This window comes from Zymoseptoria tritici, chromosome 21 (assembly GCF_000219625.1).
Source record: "Zymoseptoria tritici IPO323 chromosome 21, whole genome shotgun sequence".
In the NCBI taxonomy this organism is placed as follows: domain Eukaryota; kingdom Fungi; phylum Ascomycota; class Dothideomycetes; order Mycosphaerellales; family Mycosphaerellaceae; genus Zymoseptoria; species Zymoseptoria tritici.
In genome coordinates this window covers 193,486-202,616 of record NC_018198.1, presented here as the reverse complement: position 1 = coordinate 202,616, position 9,131 = coordinate 193,486, and the positions used below count along the sequence as shown (strand labels likewise).

Below are 9,131 nucleotides of genomic sequence, written 5' to 3'. Positions count from 1 at the left end.
CCGTTAGCTCGTAGTATACGTCGGCTAGGCTACGGGTTACTTTACCGAGAGTACCTACCCCTATTTCGTAGATACTTATATACGTTTATTGTCGCGACTGGCGCAATCGACACACAACTGTTGCGCAAGCCCCGCGGCTCCGCCATGGCCTTCTATTTCGATGCACGACTCGACTCCTCGTTCAGCGACGACAATGCAGCTCCGACTCTGGCAGCACGGAAGACTGAACTAGGCCGGCTGGTGTTGTGGATAGTTCAGCGTGTCCAACTTGGTGTGAATCCACGCGGCATGACTTGGCGCGGACGGCAGCTGATGGCTGTATCGTTGTTGCTGTCCATGTCGGCGGCGAGTGCCTGGAGTTGCTGAGCATTCGTGCGTTGTCGTGAAGGTAGAGCGGCCGTCGGTGAGACGATGGTCGGAGCAACTAGCGCGACATTCGGTAAGACCGCGACTGGTTGAATTGAAGGAGCGGCTGGCGACGAAGCCGGTAAAAGGTGGCGAGTTGGTACACAAGACTCCAGTCCCGCATGGAACAGCGAAGACGAGGTTGATGGAGTCACGCTTGGTAAGGCGACGACTGCCGGTGCAGACGACGGCGTTGGAGTGTTCGTCGCAGGTAGAGCGACACTCGGTGAAGCGACGATAGGCAGCGGTGGAGCTGGTGGGAACATGGCATCAAACAGCGATGACTTCGATGGGAGCACCTTCTGCGGGAGATAAGCTGTTGTTCCGGCGTAGTGAACAAAGAAGCCAGCGAATCGAGCTGAGCCTTCAGCGTAGTCGTGCGATCGGTCGGCAAGGCGTGAGAGCGGCGAGGTTTCGGAGCAGAGGCTGAAATTGTCGCTGCTGGTAGTTGAGACGACTGAGCAATCGCTATTGTTGAAGATGCCGGAGGAGTTGGCCACGATTGAGGAGCTGGTAGAGGCTCTCGTGAACGTGCTCGCTAGTCGTTGTTCGGACAGGATCCATAGTAGCCACTATATCCATACTAGCGAGAGCGGAAGCAGATGTTCAGTTGCATGCAGTGATCCTTTTCTTCTCGTGAAAGCCATAAGAAGTATTGCACCTCGAACGCTGTATCCTCAAGTGGTAGCGGAGGGCTCGATGCATCTCGCCGAGTCGGAGGGCGATGCTGGCGGTGAGGGCGGGAGGACTGCTTGTGCGCGAGCGAGTCCAATCTTGCATCCAGTCCAATCTTGTATCCACGCAACCCAGTTTCCAAGTTCTTGATGCGCTCGTGTGCTGATGCCAGCTCCTTGGAGATTCCGGTAGCATTCCTCTTCAAGGCGCGGAAGGGTTTCACAGTGGGCAGGCTCTCGAAAGTATCAACATTGTCGCCTTCCTCTGTCTCGTCCGTGCCGTCGCTCTGATCCTCTTCATCGTCCTCGCCGTCGCCACTCTCGTTATCGTAGTCCACTTCGTCATCCTCCTCCTCCTCCTCCTCCTCGTCGTCGTCTTCTCCTTCATGTCCTAGCTTTTCCTGAAACGTCTTCACGAATCGAGACGATGCACTCCTGCTCTGTCCCGGGTCGGCCTCGTCGCGCATGTTCTACAAGTGCCTATTGTCTACTACGATCTCACTAGACTCGATGGTACGGGAGCCGTGGGCTCTACCGCTGGTGGACGGTGTGAAGGTCTTGTGCGAATGCGTGTGAAGGCGCTCGTGTTGTTGCTGCTGCGTGGAGCGAGCGGGCCGGAGGTCGAAGGATAAAGTCTTGTGACAGGAGCTCGGTTCAACCTCTCGTGGTCGTCGTGCGAGGGCTTGACGGTGGCCATCGAGCCATGAGCGATGACTGCAGGGATGCGAGGGTGCTGTGAGTAGGGATGTTCGTTCACCGTGCACCAGCCCTTCGTTGTGTGTATACACAGAATCGTGCACAGTATACACAGTGTATACACAAGCAGCAGATAGCCCAAAGAGGTAAGGCGGGTCGATATCCGATAGAAGTCAACCTCTGCGACATCGACGGGGACAGTATTCGACCCGGCACGGCTTAGCGTACGTTATCGCCACTGTGTATACAGCACGGCAAGATTCTGGTGCACCGTGTATACGTGTATACACATGTGTATGTATACAGCGTGTATTGTGCAGGAACATCCCTAGCTGTGAGAGTATTAGATGCTTGCATTGACCAAACTCAGAAACTGCAGGTGCTAGGTTTGAGATTTCGCTGCGAGTCGCTCGTCATATTGCAAGGGGGATAGAAGCCTCACAATGCGTCCGACCCATCATGGCAGAGTATTCTATCAAATAACGATCTAATAGCGTTGTAACTTCACTTCGCTTAAAAGGTACGATCAAAGTCTCGGACCCCCTTCGGCACCATCATCGACGGCCACCATGAAGAGCCCATCCACCGCAACTATGGCCGAGACTCCAACGCAAAGCGAGTGCGTTAAGCACAGCGCATCGAAAGCGCAAGTCAACTCCAGCGACTCGCACCTTATGAGTTTACCGCCAGAGCTCCGGGAAGCTATCTTCAAACTTGTGGTCACAACCGACGATGGCCAGGTTCCGGTGGACTCTCTCTGGCTATGTTCGACCAAATCTCCCGAGTGTCAACAAGCAAAATCCGCGCCGAAGCGCGCAAACTCTTGTCTACTCTACACACTGGGTGCTAAGGTAATCTTGCAACATTGAATACCTTGGCCCTCTCGACATTTGCAATGCGCTTCTTTCTCCCGCCTCTCTCGTCCTACTCGCTACTATCGGTCCGTGCTTCATGCTGGTATCCGGGTCCGGGAGGCTTTATGGTCAGGAAGGCTTCTGGTAAGGAAGGCTTCTGGCTAGGAAGGCTTCTGGTCAGGAAGGCTTCTGGTAAGGAAGGCTTCTGGCTAGGAAGGCTTCTGGTCAGGAAGGCTTCTGGTCAGGAAGGCTTCTAGTTAGGAAGACTTCTGATCTCCAAGCAGCTTCTCTCTTACCGGTAAACCTCGTTCTCGCCAGCGAGTCCCACTCGTGCCGGCATGGGGCGATTTCCTCATCTCGTCCATTACTATGCAAGTCCATTTCATTTGCTCCTATATCTTGATATCTTTCCATGTCCCGATTCTGCTCCATCTTCCATCCGAAAAAAAAAAGCATACCGGTCTACTCTCCTATCCAGATCATGTCGGATACGTCGCGCCCGCCCTTGCCTAAAGACGAAGATGTCCTCCATTACCTCTCCATCCTAGAGACGAGAGCCCTACCGCTCTTTCCATCCACGCCTACAATAACTCCGACCCACCTCGCCCTTACGCATCTCCTCCACAAGCACCGTTTTCGCTGTCCCTGCTGCCACGGCAAACGCCATCGCCACCACGAAGTCGTTCCGCTATTCTCCCGAGCCCTCAACGCCACGGTCAAGTTGACCCTCGTTCGCGTAAGGGTCATGTCCCAACGCCGACTCCTGACCTACCTCCGCCCTATGGCAGGGGACTGGATGTGCCGCAAATGCTTCTTGTCCAAGAATATTACGAGCACCGCGAAGGATCGCATCGCCCGGGACTGGGTGCGCGAGCTCCGCCACGTGGCCGCCATGCTGGCCCGCCGGGACCATCTCGCGACCGGCCAGCTCCGCCCCCAACAACCTCCCTCTATCGACATCACCCGAACCCTACCCCTAATCTCGACGGCGTTGGTGGAGGCGGAGTACGCGAGGGCGTTGGTGGATGAGCCGGAAGCAATGGAGGAGGACGAGGATGACGAAGAGGATAACAAGGAGAATGAGGAGCTCCGGGCTGTGCGGGATGGGGAACAGGAAGTGTAGCGGAAGACGAGCGACGCAGCATCTCCTCTTCACGGGATGAGGACGTCTTGTCTCAGCGCCAGACCCGTGATGCACCTCCCATTCGCTTGAGTCTGACGCCCGGTGTAAGCCAGTAAGTAGAAAGTGAAGATGTTTGGGGAATCCCAAGTCGGCGAGGTACTGCGGTGTCTCCTCGTCTTGATGGGATGATGGGTGGAGAGATGATGGGTGGAGAGATGATGGGTGGAGAGATGATGGGTGGAGAGATGTCGGGTGGAGAGATGTCGGGTGGAGAGAAGGTGTCGGATGGAGAGGTGTCGGGTGGAGAGATGTGAATAGAGAGATGTGAATAGAGAGATGTGAATAGAGAGATGTCAATAGAGAGATGTCAATAGATGTCACTTGCCCGACTATGGTATCGGTCATGCGGTAAGTTGGTTGGTGCCTCAGGCCGGCTGCCAAATCCCAGGCGGCTGCCAACCTGGAAATTCCAGGCGTTTTGACTAGCGCCGGGACCAACCACTCTCCAACCAACTTCATATACATCAACACCGCCACGATCATCAAAGCAGGGCATGATGGCTTGTTCAGTGTGTTTGTTGTCGGCTCTTGAAGCAGCACGCTCTTGACGCAGCACGCTCTTGAAGCAGCACGCTCTTGAAGCAGCACGCTCTTGAAGCAGCACGCTCTTGAAGCAGCACGCTCTTGAAGCAGCACGCTCTTGAAGCAGCACGCTCTTGAAGCAGCACGCTCTTCCCGGCCAAGACTGGTCAACAGCGGTATTGATCATCTCATCATGCTCGTCTCGTCTCAACCCTACCCCACGTTGGACAACAAATACATCGGCCAAGTCAAGTTGGAGTGTCGCATCTTCCCCGCGGCGTGAGTGAGGGTCTCTCAAAGGATTCTCCCGCTGACCACAACCTCCAACTGCACAGTACCGAGACCAAGGCCGTCAGACCGCCACCACCGCCACCGCCACCACCACAACACTACCTCCTCCATCCGCCGACATCTCCGCCGAGGAAGAAGCAGCTGTGCCCCGCTCCGCCGACGAGGACACCGACCAAGACTCGTCTAGCGAATCCGAAGTCGAACCCCATTTCCCTCCCTTCCAACGAGCATTGGTTTATCGAATGCGCCCCTTTCGGAAATCTCCACGGCCAAACTCACCGCCAACGTCGCCTACGACACGTCTCACATCATCGCCGGTGTGATGGCCAAAGTCCAAATCGCCTTTGCGGCTGCGAGGGCTGGAAGGTGCATCCAAACTCGGAAGTTGTTTCTCCATGTGCGCAAGGCAGTGGTGAATGAGGAGCTTTGGAACATGTTGGATGCTACGGCGGAGAATGAGGCCTGGGTTAAGGCAGGATGGAAAGGTGTAGGGAGGCGTCGAAGAAGAGAGACGGCGCTCATGGCACAAACGGGCTTTGACGAACCGATACCACAGAGATTTCATCATGTGCGCAAATGGAGATTTGAAAAGAAAAACCCCTCCTGCGAGTCTGGCAAAGCAGATCTAGCTCCTTCAAGCATTGAGTTCCAGTATGAATACACAGGGCAGCATCGAAGCAGCGGATGTCCGAGAACAGCGTCGGGAATGCTCAGAGAGGACACGAGCTTCTTCCTCGCATAAACTCATCGTCGACTCCGGAGACGTGTGGCACAGGCCTCGGTGAGTATGGAGAAGTTCCTGACCGGCACCATTACTGCTGATGAAGATTTCATTCCTCTCCCTCCCAATCCTGAACACCCAAGACTTGCGTTGATTATCGCGGCTGGTACCGCACAGTGGTGGCTCGTCCATGGATGTATTCAACATTTCTCCTGACTGACAAGAAACCTTCCGACTGGCAAGAAGCCTCCTGACTGGCAAGAAACCTCCTGACCGGCAAGAAACCTCCTGACTGGCAAGAAACCTCCTGACCGACAAGAAACCTTTTGACTGACAAGAATCCTGCTAACTGGCAGGAAACCTCCTGAATGGACAATTACCTAGCACGCCTTTCCCGCCCTTCTTACTCTCGCTCTCTCCTTTTCTATCTATTCACCCTCCACTTCTCCCTTCCAATCCGCCTCAACAACACCGCATCCCACCCGCTGAAACATTGCCAAACAATGGCGGCCACCTACGACTACAAACTCGCGCGACCCCTCGTAGCCAAGTTCTTCTCCGACGCAAGTCCTTCCCACCCCCGGCCCATATTCCCCTTCTGCCCAACAAGCTAACCCGATCCTTTCCCCGTTTCGCAGAACTCGATCGGAAACATCGCCGCTCTAACCCCAACCCTGCTCAACCACCTCCACGACCAGCTCCCACTACGAGGGAGTGGATCCTTGGACGAAGCCAATTGCAAAGGCAACCTTCTCCGGTGGATTCGGCGCAACCTGTCGGAGTACGACACGGGCTATGGAGCGAGGTTTGGCGCCGCAAAGTTGATTGCCCAGAGTATGATTGAGCGTGAGGATCTGGTCCCGACGACGACTGAGAAGGAGACGCCGGGAGGAGGAGGAGGAGGAGGGGGTTGCGATGGTTTCATCGTCATCGCCGGCGCCGCCTCCTCGCAGCGGGGTGCGACTGACGACGTGGCCATGGTAGATGCGTATTCGAGCCGCGAGTCGCCGAGCACCATCAGCCGCGGAGATGGAAACAAGGTCCGGGTCAAATTGGAGGAAAAGAACAATGAGAGCGATGTCGTCGTCGACGAGAACATCCTCGCCTGGAATTATAACATCCTTGACCTCTCCAGATCAAGCGCCGAGAAGAAGAAGATGAAGCGGAAAGCGACCCGCACAACGAGACAGCATGAGCCCACCGACGACCAGGACGTCCATCTCGTTTCGCAGCACAGCCGCGTCTCCACGGTGCCGCTTCAAGCAGCAGCAGCAGCAGCCGCCGCCGCCGCTTCCACGTCCAAGCCCGGAGCCATCTTCAAGACCGCAGGAGATCGCCACATTCCTGACATCAACCCCACCACCACCCCCGAATGGTCCTCCTCCAGCAAGGCGAAGATGGTGTCCAGGGGCCCATCGTCCCGCTTCGATCGCCCGCTGCCCCGTCCTCCTTATCCTGCCGCCAAGCAGGCCGTCTCTCTGACCCAGCAAGCCCTCCACCAGATCTTCACTTCCGCCGAGATGATTTTCGCCCGCGGGGCCTACCCATCCTGTCTCGTCGAGGTCTCGCGAGCGATGACGTTGGTATGTACGGTGATCGAGGCGGACCGCACGACTGGCCAATCCGAGGCGCTGCATGAGCAGGGCGTGCATGACAGGGCTGCGGAAGTGGAAGGGGAAGTGGAAGTGGACGTGAAAGCGAGACTGGGGGACTATGTTGGCGGAGAAGGAGGCCGCGGTAAGGAGGTAGCGGACTGGGGTGGTTCTCGAGGGGTAGAGGTGGAGAGCAATTGTCAAGAAGGATGGGGGGAGGCCGAGGATGATGATGATGATGATGATGATGATGATAAGGAGGAGGAGGAGGAGGAGGAGGAGGAGGAGGACGATGATGAGGTGTCGTGCGAGGGTGGGGACGATGAAGGAGAGTGGGAGGATGAGGATTGATGAGGTTAGAGGCGGGCAGCGCGGCATGCCGCAGGCGGGTTCCCATCTCGTCTACATTCCGCCGCTGGCAGCTCTCTCCCACTCGAAACTTCAAAGCCGGGAGCGCGAATGGGAGCCCACCCAAACCATTGGAGAAGCTTTGGGTTCGTTGCGCGGAGCGGCAATGGACGAGCCCTCCTCCTCTCTTTCAACCCGAGTTCACGATTCGCTCCAAGATGCAAAAACAACCACCCCGGAAGAAAAGGCGGGCACGATAAAGAAAGAGTCCCTCCGTACGCGACGACCGGAAGACATGGTCAGAGGACGGGACGGACGGAGAAGACAACACAGGAACTTTTGTAGCTCGAGCAGACCAGACGGCGGCAGAATGCGATGACAGCACCTCCCTACTACTACGCAACACTATCTCTCTTATATACACGTTTCCCTTTTTCCTATTGTTTTCTTGTGATGAAGTAAGGTTATACCTTCGCTCAAATGTTGTATGTACCTTACCTGCCTCTCTCCCTTACTTATCCTATACACGCATACCTGGCGCCCTCTCCTTTATTCCCAGAAGACGTCTCACACTCTCCCTCCTCCTCTTCTACATGTTTGTTTGGGTCAGATCTGTCCGATTGTGACCTCGAATGATGTGCTGTAATTCCGTAGACCAAGGATGCTGGGGAAGACTTCGCGTTGCAGGATGTTCACCTTCAAGCGCCTTCCTTCCATCTCCATCTCGGATACAATCATCAACAAGTCTTCAATCGTCAAATCCTTTATTAACAACGTCTACCATGGCCGTTGTATACGGAGGTTCTGGCACTGGAGGAGATGATGACCCCGACCGCCGCCGTTTGCCCCCCAATCCTCCACCTCCACTACCTCCGCCTGATCTACCTGAAGACGAATACGATATCGGCTTCCGCAAATGTCGCAAGTGCGGCCAGAACAAGACGCTTGCGCACTTTCGCTACGGCAAAGGACAGCACAGCTTTGTGCGCGACTGCTTCGCTTGCCGCAACATCATCGCCGATGCAGAGGGCAACGTCAGTCTCGCAAACCGGCCGTCCGTTAGTGATCGAGGTCGGACTGCAGCACGTAAGGACCTGCCTAGCGTTGAAGCCATCGTCCGAGCAGAGTGTTCGCTCCAACAAACACTGGGCCCTCCACATTACGATGTGTCAGCAGGACGAGGTCAACAACTCGCACCAAACCCGCTTACTCGACAGACATCTGGCTCAACAGGCTTCGCACCAGGTCCACTCGCAGGCTCGAAGCGTACAGCGCTAGATCTCGCAGGACCGTCGAAGCTGAGGCGCAGAGGCGCAGAGGCGGCATACTAATTGAAGATTTCCCTGGCCGACCTCCACCTGGACGCAATAAGGGCGATACACCTACACTTGCTCGAGCTCGCTAACGCCTTATTGTACAACAACGTGACAATCGCCTCGCTCGCCGTGCTGGAGAGCAACGCCCTACCACACCCGAGGTTGAGCACTTCCTGTCTGACACCGAGCCCGGAGATCCGTCTGGAGATGCGCCTCGCCCTCTGTGGTTTACCTGCGCTGGATGTGATCTACTAAGATCGAAAGAACATGAGGCGTTTGAAGATGCATTCGTATGCACATGTTGTCGCGATGCCATAGTCGACGAGGACTACGAGACCGAGATGAAGTGGTGCAAGTAGACCAACCACGACACTTAGCGCATCAAAGATAAGTGGAAAGACGTCTAGGCCGCTTATTACGTTACCTGGACTCTCCGGAATCGATTGGATCGTGGTGTTATCGATACTTTTAGTCGTCTCTTCCTCGAGCATCTTTCGCGTGCATGAATCTCGCTAATACCCGAGGACTC

General features: G+C 55.7%; 3 protein-coding genes across 3 annotated transcripts; 2 read left to right on the top strand and 1 right to left on the bottom strand.

Annotated features, from left to right (window-relative positions):
• Positions 1 to 254: 254 nt before the first annotated feature.
• On the bottom strand, positions 255 to 1,776 carry MYCGRDRAFT_98094 (uncharacterized protein; the record flags this gene model as incomplete). Its single annotated transcript, XM_003846809.1, has 3 exons — positions 255 to 915; positions 990 to 1,549; positions 1,615 to 1,776. 3 exons carry the CDS (start codon positions 1,774 to 1,776, stop codon positions 255 to 257), a joined length of 1,383 nt encoding a protein of 460 aa, XP_003846857.1.
• A 568-nt stretch (positions 1,777 to 2,344) lies between these two features.
• Positions 2,345 to 7,289, top strand: MYCGRDRAFT_111806 (uncharacterized protein; the record flags this gene model as incomplete). Its single annotated transcript, XM_003846847.1, has 8 exons — positions 2,345 to 2,626; positions 3,108 to 3,725; positions 3,809 to 3,864; positions 4,127 to 4,160; positions 4,459 to 4,613; positions 4,670 to 4,991; positions 5,401 to 5,406; positions 5,985 to 7,289. The coding sequence occupies 8 exons, from the start codon at positions 2,345 to 2,347 to the stop codon at positions 7,287 to 7,289; spliced, it is 2,778 nt and encodes a 925-aa protein (XP_003846895.1).
• Positions 7,290 to 8,068: 779 nt separating this feature from the next.
• MYCGRDRAFT_98092 (uncharacterized protein) lies at positions 8,069 to 8,617 on the top strand (the record flags this gene model as incomplete). Its single annotated transcript, XM_003846848.1, has 1 exon — positions 8,069 to 8,617. The coding sequence occupies one exon, from the start codon at positions 8,069 to 8,071 to the stop codon at positions 8,615 to 8,617; it is 549 nt and encodes a 182-aa protein (XP_003846896.1).
• Positions 8,618 to 9,131: the final 514 nt, after the last annotated feature.